The 23,614-nt window shown below is 45.8% G+C and overlaps 1 protein-coding gene across 2 annotated transcripts in view; it reads left to right on the forward strand.

The window, feature by feature from the left end:
- CPB2 (carboxypeptidase B2) overlaps window positions 1-23,614 on the forward strand; it is a 32,604-nt gene that overhangs the window by 4,892 nt on the left and 4,098 nt on the right. For both annotated transcript variants that reach the window (XM_053284973.1, XM_053284975.1), the window contains 8 exons: window positions 4,361-4,436; window positions 6,172-6,296; window positions 6,398-6,506; window positions 10,590-10,691; window positions 17,026-17,130; window positions 19,505-19,615; window positions 22,102-22,192; window positions 23,097-23,299. In XM_053284973.1, the coding sequence (XP_053140948.1) occupies window positions 4,361-4,436; window positions 6,172-6,296; window positions 6,398-6,506; window positions 10,590-10,691; window positions 17,026-17,130; window positions 19,505-19,615; window positions 22,102-22,192; window positions 23,097-23,299 (922 nt within the window). The remainder of the gene's footprint in view (window positions 1-4,360; window positions 4,437-6,171; window positions 6,297-6,397; window positions 6,507-10,589; window positions 10,692-17,025; window positions 17,131-19,504; window positions 19,616-22,101; window positions 22,193-23,096; window positions 23,300-23,614) is intronic.

The raw sequence follows: 23,614 nt of genomic DNA on the forward strand, positions 1-23,614 counted from the left end.
GCACCTCAGCCATGAAGGGGACGGGATTCTCCAACAGCCATTTCCTTCTCCTCATGTTCCACCCCAGGAGCTCCAGCCTCCCCGCCAGACGCTCCTTTCTCCTCAGTGCTAGTCCTCCCTCTCTGGAAGAGCTCAGTACACACGTGACAATATTTTGAGAGCACAAAGGTCTCTTACAAGAGATTGCTCAAGCTCAGCGGGATCCCATCAGGTTTCCCTCACCGGTGCTTTTCCCTGCCCAGCCACTGCATTGCTGTCCTGGCCGCCTGTGGCTGCTTTACCCTGCGGCTTTCCATCTTCTGCGCCTTGGTGCTTTGTATGGAATCCAAGTAAGAGCAGACCTTACTCACGTGAGGGGTCAAGGCAAAGTTGTGCCGCTGAATTGGTGTCAACTCCTGGCGCCCACAGAGCCCTGTGGTTGTCTTTGGTAGACTACAGGAGGGGTTTACCATTGCTGTCTCCTGCACAGTATGAAATGATGCCTTTCAGCATCTTCCTATATTGCTGCTGCCCGATAAAGGTGTTTCCCGGGGCAGAGCCACCATTGGGAGAACAGATTTAAAGAACTCAGGCCGCCGCCCCTCAGGGGCTGCACCTTGTGGCCCCAGACATGACCCCCGGGTCTGACATCAGACACGAGGGGTGATTTCGCTTCCAAACGGCCCCACGCAGCCCTGTTTTGCAGCAAAATGGGCCAGCGCTGCATTTGCAGCACAGCCAGAGTGGCTCTTCCTGCCTTTTAAAGGCAGGGAGGACGGCTCCTGGCCACACTGCAAATGCAGCCCTGGCCGATTTTGCAGCGTGGCTGGAACGGCTCTCCCTCCGGCCGTGCTGCCAACGGAGCTCCTCAAAGAGGCCACGCGGCCCTGTTTGGGAGCAAAGCCACGCCCCCCACGGTTGACGTCTGACGTGGGGGCATGGCTAAACACTCCCTGCATCTGACGTCAGGTGCAGGTGACAGTGCTGAGGGCACCACGGTGGAGGCAGCACCCAGGCCACCGCTGGCCTCCCTCCGTGCCTGGAGGCCTTTCACACAGGGCTTTTATTGCGAATCCACTCTGGATTGGAGTGTGCCAGTCCACATATTTGCTGGATATACCCCCCCCCCCATTCCCTTCAGGCTGTTAGGGACCAGGTCAGGCAGGACTTTGCCAGGGCCAGGTTCAATGCTTTCCCATCTGCAATGCTGTATGGGAAGTATTTGAAGCTATCATATGAAGAACGGAAATGCCCCTGTGGAGAGGCGATCGAAACCATGGCCCACATACTTTTGAAGTGTTCAATATACCAAAACTTGAGATCTCAATTAATCAGCCCACTGTTAAATGATATGAGGGGACAACCTGAGGATCTTGTTGTTGCATATTTATTAGCAGGTAAAGATGCAACTATTTCATGCGTTGTGGCTAAATTCTGTTATGTGATCACCAGATTAAGAACTTCAAAAGAATAGACTACAGCTTTGGGTTCCTTACTGTTAATTTTAAATTATGCCTATACACTTACGCCTTACCAATGCCGTTATTTTATTTTTACGTGTAATCATTATTAATCAAAAGCTGCTAGCCATTTATGTGTAACTGACTTTCTATTAATATTTTTCCTTTTAACTATGTAAAGATTTTATTTCTTTTTTGGTCAAAGACCGTAAATGAAGTATGTATGTAGGCAGGACTTTGATTTTCCCCGAATGGAGGCTGAGAATTCTGGCTTGGCCCGAAGTATGTCCAGGTCTTTAAAAAAACAACCCTCTAGTTTCAGAGGCTTTTGAAAAATAACCCGGGGCTTCTGTTATGCCCGGCAGTTTTCTCTGTTAGGTTTGGGGTGGTTATGTCAGTAAATTCATGTTTTTCAAAACTCAGTGAAGGGGAGTTTGACAGCTGTTGGGGGTATGGTCTGCTCTAAGTGATTGGCAACTGCAAAGACTGGGGTGGGGGTCGCCAACACAACACTGCGTGGGCAGTAATCGGGACAGGGACTTAAAAAAAAATCTTTGAAAGCCGCCACTGAGCAGCAGTGGCGGTGGAGCGGGATAGCAGCGAGAGCAGTGTCCCTGCCTCCCAAACAATGAAGGGGAACTGCTCTGGGGCAGGGGCAGGGCTGGCTGGGGCAGGCGGCACGCTGGCAAGTGGTGCGACAGGGCCGCGGCGGAGGGACTGACTCGTAGGAGTCTCTAGAGCAGTGTTTCTCAAACTTTTTGGAGTCAAGGACCGCTAAATTCTTCGTGCAGAGTTTCAAGGACCGCTACATTCTTCATGTGCAGTTTCCCGGACCAGCAGTTAGTAAAGGGGTTTCAAGTCTGTCTATCTATCTATCTATCTGTCTGTCTGTCTGTCTGTCTATCTATCAGACTTCTATACTGCCCAAAACTTGCATCTCTGGGCAGTTTAGAATGAAAATAATATAAGCATTAAAATAATTAAATTTGGAATCTTTTGCAAACATGGAATATTAGGGGTTCTTAACCTTGGGTCCCTCAGTTAAACTCCCATAACCCCCAGCAACAATGGCATTTGGCCATTATGGCTGGGGATTATGGGAGTAGAAGTCCACCAACGTCTGGGTACCCAAGGTTGAGAACCCCTGAATCTAAAAGCCTGGGTGAACAAATTTGTCTCCAGTATGTCTGGAGTGGAGGTGCTTGTGATTACTCAGTGGAGAGGGGATGTTGGGCCATTAGAAAAATTCAAAAGCTACATGGGGCCAATGAAAACAACATACAAGCAAGCCCCACTGATGCAAGAGGGAAACAGCGTTCCCTCTCAAGGCGCCTCGACCACAACAGGCAGCTGGGTTTCAATCAACCAACCTTTGGCTGCAAACAATGAGCATGCAAGAACCAGCAGCCCTTCAAGTGGCGCCCACTGCCATACTTTTTCCTCCATGCCCCCGCATCGCATACAGTTTGAAGCTGTAAAGATAGGGAATAAGATAGCTGTAGGAAGATCTCAGCAGCACGTGGAGGCAAGGCACAAGAAGGGTCCCATGCCTCCGTGATACTCTTCCTCTTCCGTGCCATGTGCAAAATTGAGGAAGTGAGTGCCTTGATTTCAGTTGGGGGGGGTTGACTCCCAGTCAGGGACCGGCACTCAACCCTTCGGGGACCGGCAGCGGTCCAGGGACCGGTGGTTGAGAAACACTGCTCTAGAGCACTCACCCCTGCCGGCCACTGACTGTCTGGGAGGGAGGAGCTGGGAGGGAGGGCAGGTGGGTGGGTGGAGGGAGAGCTCCTGTGCTCAGCCCTGTTTGCCTCCCAATGAGGCAGACAGGCCGATTTCCGGCTTCTGCGCATGCCCGTGCGTGCGCAGAGGCCTGAAATCAGCCCATCTGGGGCGAGGATGGGAGCTCTTCACCCGCCTCCCTCCCGGCTCCTCCCTCCCGGACAGTCAGTGGCCAGCGGCTGCAGCAGTGAGTGCTCTAGAAATTCTGGGTCAGTCCACTGCTGTCACGCCACCCGCCAGTGTGCCGCCTGCCCCAGCCAGCCCTGCAACTGCCCTTCATCTTTGGGGAGGCGGGAGAGCTGCTTCCGCTGCCATCCCGCTCCGCCACTACTGCTGCTCAGTGGGAGCTTTCAAAGAAAAGAAAAAAATTGTTCTTAAGTGTCAAAAAAACAGGACCAATAGAGTCCTTTGGGGTGTGTGTGTGTGTTAAACATTATGTGGTGAAGGCAGTCACTCGCAAAGGCAAGGGTTAAGCATCCTGCTGTTTTGCAGTTTGTTAGACCAGCGCTCTTCGCTGTCAGACTATTTTTAAAAAGCTCTCTCCCCTCTTCTTCTGTGCTGTGATTTGTGATTGGTTGGAGGGGAAACCTGGACCAGGGAGGTGCAACACACAGGGAAAAGATCTGCCAGGGAGTGCGGGGAGAAGCTGACAGCTATGAGGACTGTCGTTTTAATCCCCCGAAGTAAACATCTTGTGAATCTGCTGCGGAGCAGATTCACTCTTCAGATACCCTGAGGCAGGGTTTCTTAATCTTGGGCCCCCAGATGTTGTTGGACTACAACTCCCATCACCCTCAGCCACAAAGGCAATGTCTGAGGATAATGGGAGTTGTAGTCCAACAACATCTGAAGGCCCAAGGTTAAGAAACCCTGCCCTGAGGCATAAAGCCATGTGTGAAAAACGTCCTGGTGTTTCCCATAGTCTGGGAAACATACCAGTGGGGATTCGAACCAGCAGTCTTCGGCTTGCTAGTCAAGTCATTTCTGCACTGCACCATTAGGTAGGTGGCTTCACATGAGGGGTAGCACCACCATTCTCAATGGTCATTTGTGAACGACAGTAAAAACAGTTCCTTTGCATGCTAACACTCATTCAGTGCTTTCATATTACCAAGCATTCACTTTTTACTCTCTTCCAGTGACCAGGTTTTGGCTTCTCTTCCACGCTCAGATAGAGAAGCTGAATTCCTCCAGAATTTGACCACCACTTTTGAGGTACTGGCTTCTTGCAAACTATTGCTTTAATTAACACAACCTCTTCCAGTCATATACAAGGAAAGAAGGTAACAACATTTACACCCAAGCAGGTTATTTACATAGGCCCAATATATATATTTGTCAAATGTGACAATAAATAAATAACAGAGGCAATGGTAAAAGGGGCAATGAAATATCTTCTTAGCAGGGCACTTTTGACTGTTTCTGCTTGTTTGTTTTTCATCTAAGGGAGAACAACCCCTTTCTGCTTCTAAGCTCCTTTCCCAGAGTATATGATGCTTAGTCAAGATGAATAGCCTCCACTGCCCCACTACCAATATTTATTTTTTCTTTCAACTGTACAAACTTTCTGTCATCTCTGTGCCACATTCCCTATTATATATATTTCTTTATTTTACTGAAAGCACGAAACCCCTGCTAACTCGGCAAAGAGGCACCTTTTAAACGTGGTGATTCTTTTTATTTAGCAGGGGGAGAGTAACTGGCCCTATCCACCCCCAGCACAGTACCTCCAGTGACTGTTGCCAGTGTCTAGCTTATGTTTCTTTTTAGATTGTGAGCCCTTTGGGGACAGGGATCCATCTTATTTATTTGTTGTTTCTCTGTGTAAACCACCCTAGGCCATTTTTGGAAGGGCAGTATAGAAATCAAATTAATAAATCATCAACAACAACAACAAGCTGTGTAAGGATAATGTTTTATTTGGAGTGGCACAATTTTTTCTCCTGAATGGTGAGCCTGACTTCCTTGCCACCCCCATGCCTTTGAAATGTGATTTTAGATGTACCAGCAGGGTCAATACTTTCATGAGGCATGATGAGGCAGTCACCCCAAGCAGCAGATAGGGATGTGTACAAACCACAGTCCATGCACTGGTTCGAATACAAACTGGTTCATGGTTCGACAAATCCGTTTCTCCCAGTCCGGCCGATCCATGAACTAGTTCAGCGGTTCAATTGGGGCACCAGGGGGTGAGTGCCACCTTTAAAAGTGAGTAGCACAGGTCCTTACCTGTATTTCCATCACTCCCTGCAGCTTCCTGCTCCAGCAGTGCTTCCCCCAGCAACCTGCACGTGGCGCCATCACATGCCTGGCCTCCGCACATGCACTGAAGTCATTTGTGTGGCCAGCACGGTGTTGCTGACCACGCACATGGCTTCTGTGCATGCGCGGAGGCCATTTGCATGCTGGCGCCCCTTCTCTCCAGCAAGGGAGATAAAGGGAAATAAATGCACCCAGCCAGTAAACGTTGGCTGGGAACGGCACAGGCCCTCCAGTGATTAGGCCATGACCGTGTATCTGTGTGGCATCACACACAAGGGGCATCACTGACGCACACAGTGCATGCACGGCAGGGCTGCCGGAGATGGGGCAGAACCAGGGCCTCTGTCCCCTGGCTCCAACCCTGCACTACGGATGAGAGAGGAGGGGGTGGTTGGATTTGTGATGTAAACACAGGCATCAGCCAATCAGTACTGTGCACAGCTGACTTCGGCTACCAGTTTGCAGAATGGGTTTTGCTTGGAGGTGCCTTTGGAGAGATGCACTGCGGTGACTGTCCTTCTAGAGCAGGCCCCTCGCCCTCCACTCCGAGAATCTTTTCTTTGTGCACAGCCTGGAATAAGGCTGTAGAAATCATACTATGTCCATATGTTGCTATTTGCTGTTGTGGTTCATTTATTTATCATCTTTTATTCTTTAAGTTTGTTGAAATGTTTTGGGAATGTGATAGATTGTTCTTTGGAAACCTGATTCGCCCAGCAACATCATGAAGAACAGAGAGGTCCATTTTTATGTCAACGTGTCTGATGTCGGTGATGTGAAAGCTGCACTGAACCGATCTGCCATCCAATACAAGTATGATTCTTTATTCTTGCTATACTAAACTCTTTTTTTAAAAAAATGCAAACTGCTTTTAGCACTCTTCTTAAATTGTATGTTCTTTGCTTCTTGTTTAGAGTCTTGCTGGAAGATGTTCACAAAATGATTGAGCAGCAAACAACCAATGACACAGTCACTCCCCGTAGCTCAGCATCATATTACGAACAATATCATTCTCTAAACGAAGTAAGGCATTTTAATTAACTGTCGTTGTTATTCCACCCTCGGATGGGTGGTTCCAATATTAACTACACCTTAATCTCAAAATATAAGTGGCAGAGCATCTGCTGAGCCTGAAGAAGGTCCCCCAGGTTCAATACCCAGCATCTCTAGGTAGGACTGAGTGTCAGTATCTGGCCACCTGGCAGGGAAGTTCACAATACCACACGGAGCTACAGGAACCAGATACGGCTCGGACACAGTTCTTCTTTATCGGGCTTGGCTGCAAGCTGTCAACACGAAAGTTGACAAACGTTGCTTTCCAGCAGTGAATAGAAAGCTGGTGACGCAATTTATAGCACAAGCCGATAGCTCCCAGCTGGCAGGAATTCAAGGCTTGCTTATCAGCCCTCTGCAAGAGGCGTTTACTCCTCCTGATAGTTTCTAGCTATGTTCTGCGCCTTGTAACACGCCTATGTTGAGGAGTCAGTGGGGGTTGCTTGCATAGCTCCTCTTCTGATTGGTCCGTCACGGTTTTGGCTGTCTCAGGTTGTTGGGCCTGCTCTGAATCATCAGCCGGATCTGCCTCAGCCGTTTCTTGGAGACTGACAGCCGGGCTCTGCCCCTCAGACACCCCGGCATCTACTAAAAAGCTGACAGCTTCCCCTCCCTCCTTGCTGTCTGAGATCGAGGGCGTGACACTGAGAAAAATTCCTGCCTGGAGCCCTGGAGAGCCACTGCAAGTCAGAGCAGACAATACTGAGCTAGATGGACTTGGAGTCTGACTCAGTAGACAGCTGCTTTCGGTGTTCCTTAACTTCATGAAGAGCACAAAAGGATCACCTGATCTCGCACCTCGCAGGGTGCGAGAATAGACAAGAAAACATAGCACAGAGACTGGCTGACATAATTTCTAAGCAATCACCACCATTCATTCTCAAGGTGTTCATTCTTGGGTCTAACATAAATTAAATATTTAAATCCCCAGGTTATGACATCAGCTAATTTCTTACAGAATCACATGAAAAACAAAGTTATAATTCTACCAAAAAAAACCCAAACCCTGAGAGCTGGTCACGTGGTAAAGGTAAAGTGTGCTGCCGAGTCGGTGTCGGCCCCTGGCGACCACAGAGCCCTGTGGTTGTCTTTGGTAGAATACAGGAGGGGTTTACCATTGCCATCTCCCGCACAGTATGAAATGATGCTTCTCAGCATATTCCTATATCACTGCTGCCCGAAACAGGAGTTTCCCATAGTCTGGGAAATAGACATGAATTGTCCCCTTGCTAAGCAGGGTCCACCCTGGTTTGCATTTGAATGGGAGACATGGGGAAATTGTAAGATATTCCCCTCAGGAAATGGAGCCTCTCTGGGAACAGCATCTGTATGCTCACTTGCAGAACACTCCAAGTTCCCTACCTAGCATCTCCAGAGAGGGCTGAAAGAGATTTTGCCTGCAACCTTGAAGAAGCCGCTGCCAGTCTGTGTAGACAGTACTGAGCTAGGAGGGCCAATGGTCTGACTCAGTAAGGCAGCTTCTTGTGTTCCTAACAAAAAGCTAGTTATAATTTAGTAATGGTCTATACGCGATTTGAAGGTAGAAGTGACTATCAGTGCAAACACAGAGTTGTAAGGTGCCATGAGGCTGTTAGTTTGTTGTGTTATCACTGTAAACTTGATGCTTCAGCAATCATGGTAAATGGGTGATTGTATAGGCATGGCGCAGAATCATTCAAATTTGCCAAAGAAAATCTCAAAGGGGAGTGCTTCATAAAGGAAAGTGGGATAGCCATATATATGAAATTCAGTGCCACGGGCAGCACTGCAAGCACTTCCCTTATAACTTATTGAATGGAGTAAGTTAGAACACGGTTATTTGAATGCTTTTAGCGAATGGGACACATTTTAATGTCATGTTTAACATAAATGTCAGTTTTACCACACCTGCCAATTCTGAAGGATGCACATGTGTTTTATAGCTGTATTTCCTTTTAACATATATGGGCTGAAGAACTGAGGAAAGATCAGGGTCATGTTTCTGTGTATTTTAAAGCAAAACAGCTATTTATACATGGATGCTCCCACCCTTCACAATGGATGGAGGGCCATTGATGTTTTGCACTTGGATACAAAACAGCATGGGAAAAGAAGCTTCTTAAGGCTGTAGTCCTAAGCACACTTACTAGGGAATAAATACCATTGAACTAAATTGGACTTACTTCTAGAAGTAGGGGTAAGCAGCAAGGTGGCCAAATTTGCAGATGATACCAAACTCTTTCGGGTGGTGAAATCCAAAACAGATTGTGAGGAGCTCCAAAAGGATCTCTACAAATTAGGGGAGTGGGCGACAAAATGGCAAATGCGCTTCAGTGCTGGCAAGTGTAAAGTGATGCACATTGGGAGAAAAACCCCAAGTATACACTGATGGGATCTGAGCTGTTGGTGACTGACCAGGAGAGGGACCTTGGGGTCAGGGTGGACAGCTCGTTGAAAGTGTCGACTCAATGTGCGGCAGCTGTGAAAAAGGCCAATTCCATGCTAGGGATCGTTAGGAAGGGAATTGAAAATAAAACTGCTAATATTATAATGCCCTTATACAAAACTATGGTGCGGCCACACCTGGAGTACTGCATATAATTCCAGTCACCACATCTAAAAAAGGACACTGTAGAACTGAAAAAGGTGCAGAAGAGGGCAACCAAGATGATCAGGGGCCTAGAGCACCTTTCTTATGAGGCAAGACTACAACACCGGGGGCTATTTAGTTTAGAAAAAAGACAACTGCAGAGAGACATGATAGATGTCTGTAAAATCATGCATGGTGTGGAGAAAGTGGATAGAAATAAATTCTTCCTCTCACATAACACTAGAACCAGGGGCCATCCCATGAAATTGATTGCCAGGAAATTTAGGACCAGCAAATGGAGGTACTTTTTCACACAATGCATAATCAACTTGTGGAATTCTCTGCCACAAGATGTGGTGACAGCCAACAACCTGGGTGGCTTTAAGAGGGGTTTTGGATAACTTCATGGAGGAGAGGTCTATCAATGGCTACTAGTCGGAGGGCTATAGGCCACCTCCAGCCTCAAAGGCAGGATGCCTCTGAGTACCAGTTGCAGGGAGTAACAGCAGGAGAGAGGGCATGCCCTCAACTCCTGCCTGTAGGCTTCCAGCAGCATCTGGTGGGCCACTGTGTGAAACAGGATGCTGGACTAGATAGGCCTTGGGCCTGATCGAGCAGGGCTGTCCTTATGAGTAAATACAGGTGAAACTTGGAAAATTAGAATATTGTACAAAAGTCCATTAATTTCAGTAATGCAAATTAAAAGGTGAAACTGATATATGAGACAGACGCATTACATGCAAAGTGAGATAAGTCAAGCCTTAATTTGTTATAATTGTGATGATCATGGCGTACAGCTCATGAGAACCCCAAATCCACAATCTCAGAAAATTAGAATATTACATGGAACCAAGAAGACAAGGATTGAAGAATAGAACAATATCGGACCTCTGAAAAGTATAAGCATGCATATGTATTCAGTACTTGGTTTGGGCCCCTTTTGCAGCAATTACTGCCTCAATGCGGCGTGGCATGGATGCTATCAGCCTGTGGCACTGATGAGGTATTATGGAAGACCAGGATGCTTCATTAGCGGCCTTCAGCTCTTCTGCATTGTTTGGTCTCATGTCTCTCATCCTTCTCTTGGCAATGCCCCATAGATTCTCTATGGGGTCAGGTCAGGCGAGTTTGCTGGCCAATCAAGCACAGTACACTGTATACTTTTCAGAGGTCCGATATTGTTCTATTCTTTAATCCTTGTCTTCTTGGTTCCATGTAATATTCTAATTTTCTGGGATTGTGGATTTGGGGTTTTCATGAGCTGTACGCCATGATCATCACAATTATAACAAATTAAGGCTTGACTTATCTCGCTTTGCATGTAATGCGTCTGTCTCATATATCAGTTTCACCTTTTAATTTGCATTACTGAAATTAATGGACTTTTGCACGACATTCTAATTTTCCGAGTTTCACCTGTATGCATAAGGATTGCACTGTAACTTGACACTCTAAATGGTAACAGAACAATTTTACTGTTTCAGATATACTCCTGGATGGAAGAAATAACTCTAAGATATGATAATATGCTCCGAAAAATACCCATTGGATATTCCTATGAGAAACGACCACTTTACATCTTAAAGGTACAGTTTGTCAAGAACCTCTCGTTCATATCCAGTCATGCCTCTGGAAGCAGTCTGTCAATCTGTAAGAAAGGGAACACATCGCTGAGCTTCAGTGACATGTTTCCTCTCTTGGAGCACGGGCAGAGCTCTTGCACAACAGCGTGTGCATCTAGTGGGGCTGCTGCACACAAGCCCTCATTGTGTCCCTGCAGTCCCTGCTTACGCATGTGTTTCATTTGTTAGATTGTCAGCCACTGTTTTCAAGCAGTTCAGTAACAACTAAATTTCTAGCTAGATCCTGGGGACCACGCAGTATTAAATCAAGGCTTTCTTGTCAGCTACATGATGTAATTGTTCTAAGGCACAATCATTTATTGGTTTTAGAAATTTGGTCTCTGCCATTTTGGTTTCTCTTCAGATAGTATAAATCTTTCTCCATTTTCTGAACATAAATTTTCCAGTCAATGTGGGGATAACTGAAGTCACCCATTATCACAAGCTTTTCTCTTTTGGCTGTCTCCCTGATTTCTTGTGTCATCTCAAGAGCAACATCAGAGTTTTGTGGGGAGGGGCAATAATACATGCACTATATTACTTTGGAGCCACCTAATGGCACAGCAGGGAAGCAATTTGCCTAGGAAGCAAGAGGTTGCTGGTTCGAATCCCCACTGGTATGTGCAGGGGCGTAACTATAATAGGGCAAGGGGAGACAGTTGTCTGGGGGCCCACTGCCTTGGGGGACCCCCAGAGACAAGTCACATGACTGATGCACACCCGCCCGGGCTTCCTTCAGTTGTGTTCATCCTCCAAAATTGATGTGAGTGTTAAGACCTGGAGCTACCAGAACAGCATGTCTTTCTCTAGTACCATTAAATGACTTGCATCGTCCACAGTTTACAAAACATTTTTAAAAATAATTTAGGATGATGTTCTATTCTGGCACATAGGTTATAGTGATATATATATATATATATATATATATATATATATATATATATAGAGAGAGAGAGAGAGAGAGAGAGAGAGAGAGAGAGAGAGAGAGAGAGAGAGAGAGTGTTATATATAGTTATAGTTATATATAGTTATATATATATATAATAAATTTTACTATGCTTTTTGTTACTACTATTCAGCCTCATTTAAGATTTCTTTACTTCATGAGCTGAGCTTCAGTGAGTGGGGGGCCCATTTTAAAATCTTGTCTCTGGGCCTGCTCCAACCTTGCTACGCCCCTGGGTATGTGTCCCGGACTATGGGAAATGCCTGTATCGGGCTGCAGTGATATAGGAAGATGCTGAAAGGCATCATCTCATACTGCGTGGGAGATGCCAATGATAAACCCCTCCTGTATTCTACGAAATGACAACCACAGGGCTCTGTGGGTGCCAGGAGTCAACACCAACTTGATGGCATAGCTTTACCTTTACTGTATGTTACTTTGAGGACATATTTCTGCCTAGAGTGTTTTGGTGATTCAGTTTATTCCTCTTAAGTGTTTAAGTTTACTGTACTCAGTGTGCCCCCGCTGCCATCCTTAGTGGGGTGTGGGGCTGGGTGCAAATCAGCATGTGTGCAGGGCCTCCTTAACATTTCATATAATTACAGAATCATACTGACCGATGACATGCTGTATAAATAGTGTGAGTGAGTGAGGTTTTTGGACATGTCCAAGCAGTTTGGACATAAGGTGCATTTGTAAAGGAAAGAAATAAAAATAAAAGCAGAACACAAGCTTCACAGTTCTCACTCAGACCTTCTGGACTGCAAACCAATTTGAGCATAGTGCATTTATAAATTATGTATTATATATTGTTTGTTTATTCCAGAAGTTTTTGTAATTTTCTGCCATGAAACAAGGCGCTTACAGGAATTTGATTTAAAAGACAATTAAAAGAAAATATTAAAAACCAACAATTTGTCCAATTTGTCTACTTTAAATAAACATAGCCCTCCCACCCTGCCCTACATCTGTGCTCAATACCAAAACCAAGTCATTCCAGGTGCTCTAAAGGCTGGAGCAGAAAGGGGAGGGGTGTTTTACCCTTTTTAATTAAGGCAAAGGGCAAATTCCTCCATCTGAGGGTGGAATGATGGTCTAAGTGAGGGCTTCAGTTCAAGACATTTTTCTAATTTTCTGCCATGAAACAAACCACTTACAGACTTTTTCTTTTTCTTTTCATTTTTTAAAAAATATTAAAATTCAACAAATTGAAATGGATTGGGCAAATTAAATATTCAGAGCCTTCCCAATCTGCCCTACATCTGTGCCCATTCTCAAAGCCCCATGGCAAGCTGTTCCCTAAATATTTGTGTGTGGGGGGGGGGAATAACCACAAAAAGGAAACCATCACATTATATCTCCATTACTAGGTCTGAGGACCGTCAGCTGGCACAGGCAGGGCAGGGCAGAGGGTCTGCACAGCACTGTGGTGGCCACTCTGCCTCCTTCCTTCCTTCCTCCCCTGCTGCCTGCAGCAGACAGCATGTCTGCCAACCGGCACTGGAGAGCTTCAGGGCGGCGTGTGGCTAGAGCCCTCTCTGGAAGCCCCAGCCACTGCCAAACAGTTGAGAAGCTGTCTGGAGAGAGGGGGGGCTGTAGGAGCTCTGTGCAGGGAGCCTTTCAATAGTAGGCAAGCCTGCACCTTGCTAAAAAAAAAAAAAAAGGTTTGGTTCTCAACTGGGCTGCAGGGGGGAAAGATAAATTGCTGGGACTGGGGGAGAGAGCAGGGCCGGCTGCAGTGTGTCCAGAGCCCAGTGCAGGGCTCCAGGTGATCACCCCGCCCTAAGGACAGCCCTGTATAGATTAGTGCCATCACTAGTATTACCTGTTCTGTGACTGCCATTTCTGTAAATGCAAGGATAACTCCCTCTCATTTTACCAATTTTTAAATTTTCTACTATTTATTTATTCTCTTCTAATACCCAGGCCATCTCACTCTGCCATCTTGATTTTGAGGCTTTTAGCATTAGTGTACACATATCTATACATTTTGTCACTGTTTATGTCTTTTTAATGTGATTTTTTGCTGTGACACTTTTGACTGCTTGATTTGATTCTCTGTTGTCTCTGCATGCTTGTTGTCAGTTTATTCTATGCTGCCTTCATTTGACAGCACAAAACATTCAGGTGTTTGTCCCTGCAGACATGCCAATGTTTGGGTTCAGATACAACACAAAACCATGGTTTGTGTTAACCATAGTGAAGAATACATACCATGGTTTGATCTTCCAGATGTAGGGATGTGCTGAAAACACTATTCGGTGTCCGAATCGCTGGCACATCCCTTCAAAAACAAGGGTTTAGTGACCAGCCAGCCCTACCCTAAAGACCTAACCAGAAATGCAGCCTGTCCTGACTGACAGGCTGGTGAACTCCAGAGCTCAGCCAATCAGCACACCAGGTGGGTGGGACCTCGAGCACCATTGGGGGCACTAGCGGAGGGAGGCCAGCAGCAGCCTGAGTCCGGCTGCCACGGTGACCCCCCTCACCCCGCCCCATACATCTGACATCAGACGTGGGCGGTATGCCATGCCCCCCGCATCTGACATCAGACAGAGGGGTGTGGTCTAGCTCCCGAACGGAGCTGCACAGCCCCGTTTGAGAGTTAGATCGAGGCCAACGCTGTGTTCGCAGTGTGGCCAGGAGTGGCTCTCCTTGCCTTAAAGGCAGGGAGGTCTGCTTCTGGCCATGCTGTGAACACAGTGCTGGCCAGCTAACTCCTGAATGGGGCTGCACAGCCCTGTTGGGAGCTAGATAGGGGCCAGCACTGTATTCGCAGCACGGCCAGGAGAGGCTCTCCCTGGCTTTAAGGCAGGGAGAGCCGCTCCTGGTTGCACTGCAAACGCAGCGCTGGCCATTTAACTCCCGAATGGGGCCATGCGGCTCCGTTCGGGAGCTAAACCACACACACCCATGTCTGACGTCAGATGCAGGGGGTATGTCAGAGCTGTGAGGCATGGCCCCTGAGGGGTGGCGGTCCAGGTTCTTTGAACCCTGTCTCCCAATGGTGGCTATGCCCCTGGTTGGGAGGAAGAGAAGAGCTCTTTATTAGAAGAAGCAGGCTGGGGGTGAGAGTAGGGCATGAGGCCATGGAGTTTGGCTACAGAAGAATGGCTGAAGATAGGACCGCAGGGGCTTGATTCTCAACCAGGGTTTTGGTGAGTTCAAGACAAAGGAAGCCAGGGCTTTGGCTTCAGGAACTTCGGTCTAGAGAAAGTTTGTTTAGTCAGACTTTGCATCAGATTTTCAGTTTCTTTTGTGTAGGTTTTGCATATTCCTGATACTGGTCTGTTATTGTTTATCTGTAACGTAACTAAACTAAGAAACACTACCCTTCGCCCATCCAGCCAGGGAATTGCAAAAGCCTCTGTATGCTTTTAAAGGTGCTTTTGTATTTCCCTACATACCTGTGCCTTTCAACTGGGTAACCACAGTTTTTAAAGCATGCTGCCCCAAGATAATCTGGGGTGCTTTTTGAAGTATTCTTGTGACCTACTGAATATTTTAACCAATAACTAAGAGCTGAGAAAGCCACAGACAAAAGCAGTCTGTAGCATTTGACTAAAATTGTTTTTCTTTTTGTTCTTTTCTTTCCAAGCCTCTTCCAAGTGGATTTTTAACTCAAGAGAAAGGGTAGGGGCTGAAAGGGGGCTTTTTCTCTGGTACAAAACACACCTCAGCAGCTATTAGTTTTCTCCCCATGTGTCGGCTTTCACATGGAAGGCGGAGTTTGAGGGTGGTGGTGTACTTTTCAAATAACAAAATTGAGTTTTCTCTGGGATTTCCACCCCAAGCCCAGGGAGGGTCAAGCTCTGCAGCAGGGGGGGGGGGGGGCTGGCGGCAGCCATTTTCGAACCTACCAGAAATACAGGAAAGTCAGGACAAGCCTTGCTTGGGAAGCCTAGAGAGGATGATTCAGCATTTTTCGTGCCCTCACGTGAGCTTGCTCTGAGACAAAGGCTTTAATGCGCTATAGAGGGCTTACACAGGCCCTTTAAAGCGGAGGAAAGCAGGTCCATCCGTGCTCCGCCTCCGATGGCAATCATTGCCATAATCCTGGCGCTCCCCCCATCTATGCCTACACAACGACGGGGCGTCTCCCAGCTGCCCCTGTGCAATGCCGGCATGCACATGGCCTCCATGCATGTGTGGCAGCCATTTGCATGGTCAGCAAAAATGACCATGTGCGTGCTGGTGTCGTGCAGGGGCACCTGGGAGATGCCCCGCCAGCACACGGCCATAGCTGGGGTGTGTGCTGGGATTATGGCAATAGCAGTAATTGGAGGAGCCAGTATGGACCTGCTCTTTTTTATTATTATTATTATTATTATTATTATTATTATTATTATTATTATTATTATTGCATTTATATCCCGCTCTTCCTCCAAGGAGCCCAGAGAGGTGTACTACATACTTAAGTTTCTCCTCACAACAGAAGTAGGTTAGGCTGAGAGAGAAGTGACTGGCCCAGAGTCACCCAGCTAGTTTCATGGCTGAATGGGGATTTGAACTTGGGTCTCCCTGGTCCTAGTCCAGTACTCTAGCCACTACACCATGCTGGCTCTCCATCTTTTTAGAAAGGATGTGCCCGCAATTTGGATGCCAAATTGCATTTCAAGCACATCCTTATCCAGATGTATATCAGGCAAACAACAGTTTTGAATTACTTATCTGCTTCCCCTCCCATCTGTGTAGAACTCAGCTTTGTAAGTTCATAGGTCACCCTTGTCTCCGTGGGGCAGCATGGTGCTGGAGCAATAGGCTTAATATTTCTGAATTCAGACCTAAAAATAAACTATGGTTGGCATAAACTGTGGATTGTAAGCCAGCTTGAAATAATAGTTTCAGATCCTGGTTTGTTGGTCCAAACAAGCCATGGTTTGTGGGCAGACTTGGGTTCAGATGTAGCACAAAATCATGGTTTAGCTAAGCAAGCCGTGGTTTCATGCTAGCTTCATGCCAATGGGAGAATGTTAAGTATGTATACTTGGAAGGAGATTCCATGAGATGAGACAGACTTACAAGCCAATATGGTTGTGACCTAGATGCCAAGGTACATTTACTGCATTATGTAACATGGTTTAGCTGTCCTTAACATACTTCAAGAATCTTTTGTCCACCAAATTAGGAAATTAAAGACTGGCTACTGTACAAATTGTGTCCATTGTCATAACCATTTTTTTAAGTGATTATACAAATCTGTGCTGGTCATTGTGAGACTATCACTAGAGAGTGGTGTATTACCCTAACATTTAATAGGAACTTATTTAGAACACACCTATGATTGAATGTCCAGGCATCGTATTGAGAGCACTATACAATATAAACTTTTTTAAAACTTTCTTTTATTAGCTCTCTAATGGAGATAACATATCAAAAAATGCTGTATGGATAGATTGTGGGATCCATGCAAGGGAATGGATTGCTCCTGCTTTCTGTGTCTGGTTCATAGGATATGTAAGTAAATGGTCTATTTTCTAACCATTATACTTATGCAAACATACCAGCAGCGTAAATGATGCCTTGCAGTATTTCTTAAATTTAAAAAAGAGGTATCTACTCCTAAGGAGCTTACAGTTTGAAATAGATCAGGGATAAAACAACAGAGGAAGTGCAGTTTACTATTACTATTTACTACTATTATTTATATGCCGCTTTTCAACAAAAAGCCACCTAATGGCGCAGTGGGGAAATGACTTGCCTAGCAAGCAAGAAGTTCTGGTTCGAAGCCCTGCTGATAGGTTTCCCAGAACATGGGAAACTTCTATATTGGGCAGCAGCGATACAGGAAGATGCTGAAAGGCATCATCTCATAGTGCGCAGGAGATGGCAATGGTAAACCACTCCTGTATTCTACCAAGAATCTAAAAAGACCGCCCTAAGTATTTGAGGAGTTATCCAGCCCTGCCCTCCCCCCAATTCATGAGGAGTTGTTTCTCAAATTTCTCCCCTGGCTGCGCTGATGGTTCCATGCATAGGAGGAAGCCAAGAATGAGTGGTGTTGTGGCAGAGAGCATAATACCTTTAGGTGGTAGCATTACAGTTAATTAAAACTTTAATCATACAAACATCCCAGCTGGTTCCAAATAGCCAGAGTGGGCGTGGGTCTGATGCACAACTGGTTGTACATATCTTCCAAAGCAACACTGACTCAAAGCCCATCTTTCTGTACTCTTCCACTGTATCCTAACGTCCAGCCTCCTTAGTGGAATGCCAAAGAAGCCCCTCCTTGTCCTCCATTGCCACCCTTGACGGCTCCTCACTTACTCACACAGATTTGCCTCTCATACAGGTGGGCTCCTACCCATCACACCCTCGATCCCAACCCAGGTAATGAATTGTAACAATCAAATCTATCTGACACACCACCAAGTCTTTTTCCTTTCCCAGGCTCTTTACACAACGTTTTAAAACAGCTAAAAGTAGACAACATGTACAGTTGGTACAACTCACCCCAGCCCACTCTTTTGTTAGGAGATGTTGAAATGTATGGGTGTTGATGAAGGAAGGTGGGGAAAGTGCAGTTTGGTCTCATTCACTAGTGACTCTGGTTCTTTCCTGGCTGATAAGCATTCCTTATCTGTGTCTCTGAGTCGGCTGGGATCATCACTTAAACCAGAAATTCTCAAACTTTCTTTCTACAGACCACTTGAAAATTGCTTGGGCTCTCAGATGAACCATTAATAGATGTTTTCTTTCCTAACAAATCAGGGTGTTTGTTACTCACATACTGTATAATTTTAAGAAGTTAAGTGCAGGACAAATTACAGATATTCTCTATTCTTCTCCCACCTTTCTCGAACCACCTGGGTAGAGCTCATGGACCACTATTTGAGAACCTCTGGCTGAAGTGAATTTGGGGGCGGGGGCATGGTTGGCAAGAACTGTCCTGTCTCTGCCCACAGTTGCAATCTCAATAACAGATGGGAGGATGAGGGCCTGGGAAACAATCCCATCCTTCTATATCTTCTCATCTGTCACTGAGATTGCCATTCCTGCTCCCCCCGCCCCCGCGCACACTCTCCCTAATGGTGCAGCGGAGAAATGACTAGACTAGCAAGCCAGAGACTGCTGGTTCGAATCCCCACTGGTATGCTTCCCAGACTACGGGAAACACCTATATTGGGCAACAGTGATATAGGAAGATGCTGAAAGGCATCATACTGTGCAAGAGATGGCAATGATAAACCCCTCCTGTATTCTACCAAAGACAACCACAGGGCTCTGTCGGCGCCAGGAGTCGAAACTGACTTGATGGCACACTTTACCTTTTACCTAGGTAAGTAAATTATTATTTACTTACCTAGGTAAAAGGTAAAGTGTGCCATCAAGTCCATGACCAGTCAAAATACACACAAAGCATAAGTCAACATAACAGAACAAAATCAAAACAATAATTAGTGGCACTGTATCCAATTATATAAAATCTCAGTTACAGCTAAGTTGTTCCCTTCTCAATTTACAAGCTGCTGCACAATATCTTGCTATCTGTGTTGTGACCTCTGCATGTCGATTGCCTTTAAATGCTCTAGGATGGAGAAGCTGTAGCATTGAATCAGCTGAGGGCTGCTAAGTGAAGGTGAAGAAAAAGTTGGGTATTGGGGTGTTGAATGGGAGAGATTGTAATGGCAGGAGCAAGGGAGGTGGGAGCAGCAGAAGAAAAAGAAGGAAGGAAGATGGGCTGTAGCATCCCATTACACAGGCCTGCCTGTGAAATAATAGACATGCCTGTTTTCCAACAAGCTTGGCTAAAACATGAATCATGACTTTGGGAGGGTGGTGCATCTGCATTAAGTCTGATCATTAAATCTCATTCTTGCATCCTATGCAGGCAACCCAGTTCCTACAAAGAGATCGGACAATGAGGGGACTTCTACAGCACCTAGATTTCTATGTCATGCCAATAATTAACGTGGATGGCTATGAGTACACGTGGACCACTGTAAGTGTAGGCTTTTCTAGAAGTATCATGAAACTCTCTGGCATGATCTGGAGAATAAGCACAGGAATCCATGTATGAGCCCACTCCCCTCAAGACTGAAACAGCTATCATGAGGGACTAGATGACATAACTTTTAGTAACCCAGTTCCTGGAAGGCAAAGCCCCCCTGTGCAGAAGAGTTTGATCTCCACATTAACATCACATAACCCAGCGTCTAAGCTGGTTATAAATGTATCTTCCTTGCTTCTATGGAGTCTAGACACACTTAACTCTATGCCACATTGTGTTCATAGAGTTCAAAGACATGTAGTAAAAAAAAAAAACCCAGCTGTTAAGATTTTAGAATTCTAATATTTATGTGTGCTTTTGAAGGACATTAGCCTTATTTTATAGCCTGGGAAAATGTATAGATAAAGATATAGAACACACCCTGTATGTATTTCACTGTTCATAAGTGAAACATGCTTAAGATCATTGATTTCAACTCTATGTTGTATTGTGATCATAATTTACATTGGCTACCATGGAAGAACAACCTATGTTATACCAATCAGACCCTCCTGGAGCATTTCCACACAGGGCTGTTACCGCAAATTGCCTTCGGAAGAGTGTGTGTGTGTTCACAGGCTGGCCAGACTTACCCAGAATTCTGTACGAGATCTTTGGAGGCACCACCCACACAAATCAGGCTTTGTCTTCCAAATTCTAGCTTGTCTTAATGTATTTCCAGGTAGGCATGGGCTGTTCTTGCAGTACAGCACACCTCTTTGCCACCCCGGGGCCTCCTCAGACTGGAAGTGGCCGGAAGTGCCCAATGCGCACACAACATGTGCATGCGCACTGGGCACTTCTGGCCTGAGGAGGCACCGGGGTGGCAAGGAGGTATGCTGCTGCCCCACCGGACTATTTTAAAAGAGTGCTGACGGGGGAAATGCAGCTGGCGGGGGAAGAGCTTCCTCCCCCATCCTTAAAGATACGTCCCCCCCCCGCCCACAACTTTGAACTGCCAGGCACTGGTTCCATGCATACCACTATTCCAGACCTTTGACCAGCAAAGGTAGGCAGGCACTATTCCAAAAGTGGAACAGAATGGAGGTAATAGAACATTTTAAAGGTTCTTCACTGGGCAGTCGCATACTGAGAACTGCACATCCATGGGTTGGCCACAGAAATTTCCAGAAGTGTACCAGATGGGGCTGTAGCTCAGTGGTAGAGCATCTGTTTTGCAGGCAGAAGTTCCAAGTTTAAATCCTTAGAATATTCTAGTAGGGCTGAAAGACTCCCACCTGAAACCTTGGAGAGTTGCTGTCAGAGTAGACCAGGGATTCTCAAAGTTGGGTCCTCAAATTTTCTTGGACTTCAGCTCCCATAATCCCAAGCCCCAGTGGCCTTTGGTTGGGGGTTATGGGAGTTGAAGTCCAATAACATCTGGGGACCCAACTGAGAATCCCTGGAGTAGACAATACTGAGTTAGAGGGACGGATGGTCTGACTTGGTATGAGGCAGTTTCCTGTGTTTCTTGGGAATGCAAGGTGCTCACAAACCCGGTGCAGATATTTTTTTTAAGGGATCCTGAACCTGTCTACAGCATCCTGAGAGGGTGCCAGAAGTCCCACCCCAGCGCTGATGCACTGAGAAGCCTTACACTGCTACATTTTCCATGCTTACAGTCAGTGTCTGTCTGAAGAGGCAAATGCTCTAAATGTGACAGAACCTGTTTCCAGGTCTTGGGAGACAGGGAGGGTGGGGGTTCTCAGCAGATCGGCACCAGGGTGGAACTTCCAGGCACGTTCTCGAGACTCTTGACACAAGTACAGTGTCCTTTTTGGGGGGAGAATGTCTTAACAGGCTCCATTCTCCACTCAGTTGGAGACATTTCCCCCCTGCCTTTCTGTCATGAGGAGGAGATGGGAAGGAGGACCTAGTATTCTCTTGGTTGCCACAAGCAGGGATATCTCATCTGCCTCTTTTCTCAGAATGCAGGATAATTTCTTAGCAGGATCCTTTATTTTATTTTCATCAGCAGATACTGATCTATCTCCTCCTTATCCTCCTCTGCTTATCTAACAGGATATTGCTACTTAAAACTGCCATACAGAAAAACTGTTTGTGACCTCAGGCCTCCAAGCCCTCAGTTGGAAGAGATAATAGTCAGGTTTAGTGCCCTGTATGCTATGATTCACAGAGCTCTCTGTAAATTTAGACTTCAGCAGAGATCATAACTCTGGTTACAGAACCTAAAAGCTACTCCTGGGTAGGGATGCCATATTCTAGTCTCCCAAATCCAGATGGTCTAATTTGCATATTATACCATTTTTCTATTGATGCAAATGTTATGCAAATTATGTAAATCAACTATATTAATTTTTGCATTGACTGATTGCCTTATGTCTCCTCCTGAATTACCTTAAAAACGTTGGGGAAGGCTCAAACAGAAGGTCTTTTTATCTGACCATTCATTTTGTTTGCTTATTAAATATATATAGAATCGAATGTGGAGAAAAAGTCGCTCTCAGCATGGCAACAACAGGTGCATTGGTACCGACTTGAACAGGAATTTTGATGCAGGCTGGTGTGGTAAGAAGTTATTTAAACACACAAATATATTTTCTAAATTCTTGTTTTATCACCAAATATCTTTCTATACTGATTTAAAGTGCAAAATGGCCATTTTAGTTAGGTAGTTTCAAAAAGGATAGTCCCAAGAGCAGTAATGGTTACAGTATACATGAATGGACACACATAAGACAAGTTAATTGATTTTCAAAGTGGGGGGGGGGAATAAAATAAAGGAATCCTTTGCATGCAGAGCAGGTGCTCAGTCACTGAAGGATGGCTTCCCTGTGTATTTCAGTGTCTCCTTTCAAGGCGGCAGGGCCTTAAGGGGGTCGTTAAGTAGATAATAAGGAAACTCTTGGAAAAACCTTTTGTCCATCTTGCTGCCTCCAACTTTGCTGCTCGAAGCTACACGCTCAGTTCAACTCATGGGGGAGCCCTCCCTGCTACAGGCAGAGAAATCTGATAATTCGTCTTAATTATCAAATGGAGCTTCATAAAAGAAGGCTCATAGATAATATGGTCATATTTCCCAGTATTATATAAATGTGTAAGCAATGCTGCACATATACTGTCTGAATTCAGCAATATTTCAATATGTACTTCAGTTTGAAATTTCAGTGGGCCATCTCCAGCCTCAGAGGCACGATGCCTCTCAATACCAGTGGCAGGGGAGCAACAGCAGGAGAGAGGGCATGCACATACCTCTTGCCTGTGGGCTCCCCAGAGGCATCTGGTGGGCCATTGTGTGAAACAGGATGCTGGACTAGATGGGTCTCCTTGGGCCTGATCCAGCAGGGCTGTTCTTATGCTCTTCTCATGTACATGGGAAAAGAAAAGTTCCTTATTTTGTCACTCATTGGATCCAGCAGTTTCTATGTAAGACTGTTTTCAATAGCCTATGTGTATTTTTCTTTTTCTAAAGGCCAAGGTGCATCTAATAATAATTGTGCGGAGATATATTGTGGACCTTTCCCTGAGTCTGAACCAGAAGTAAAAGCTGTGGCCAATTTTCTCAAAAAGAACAAGAACCATATTAAGGCATATATATCAATGCATTCTTACTCCCAAATGGTGCTGTTTCCATATTCCTATACCACAAATAAAAGTAAAGATCATGATGAGCTGGTAAGAATTCTACTATTTAGGTTTCATCCAGCCTTAGAGACCTGTAATGTGGAGAGCATGACTTGTCCCCTTAGCTAAGCAGGGTCTGTCCTGGTTGCATTTGAAAGGGAGACTTGATGTGTGAGCACAGTAAGATATTCCCCTCAGGGGATGGAGCCGCTCTGGAAAGAGCAGAAGGTTTCAAGTTCCCTCCCTGGCTTCTCAAAAATAGGGCTGAGAGAGATTCCTGCCTGCAACTTTGGAGAAGCCGCTGCCAGTCTGTGAAGACAATACTGAGCTAGATAGACCAATGGTCTGACTCAGTATATGGCAGCA

The sequence above is a fragment of the Hemicordylus capensis genome, chromosome 1 (assembly GCF_027244095.1).
Source record: "Hemicordylus capensis ecotype Gifberg chromosome 1, rHemCap1.1.pri, whole genome shotgun sequence".
Taxonomy (NCBI): Eukaryota; Metazoa; Chordata; class Lepidosauria; order Squamata; family Cordylidae; genus Hemicordylus; species Hemicordylus capensis.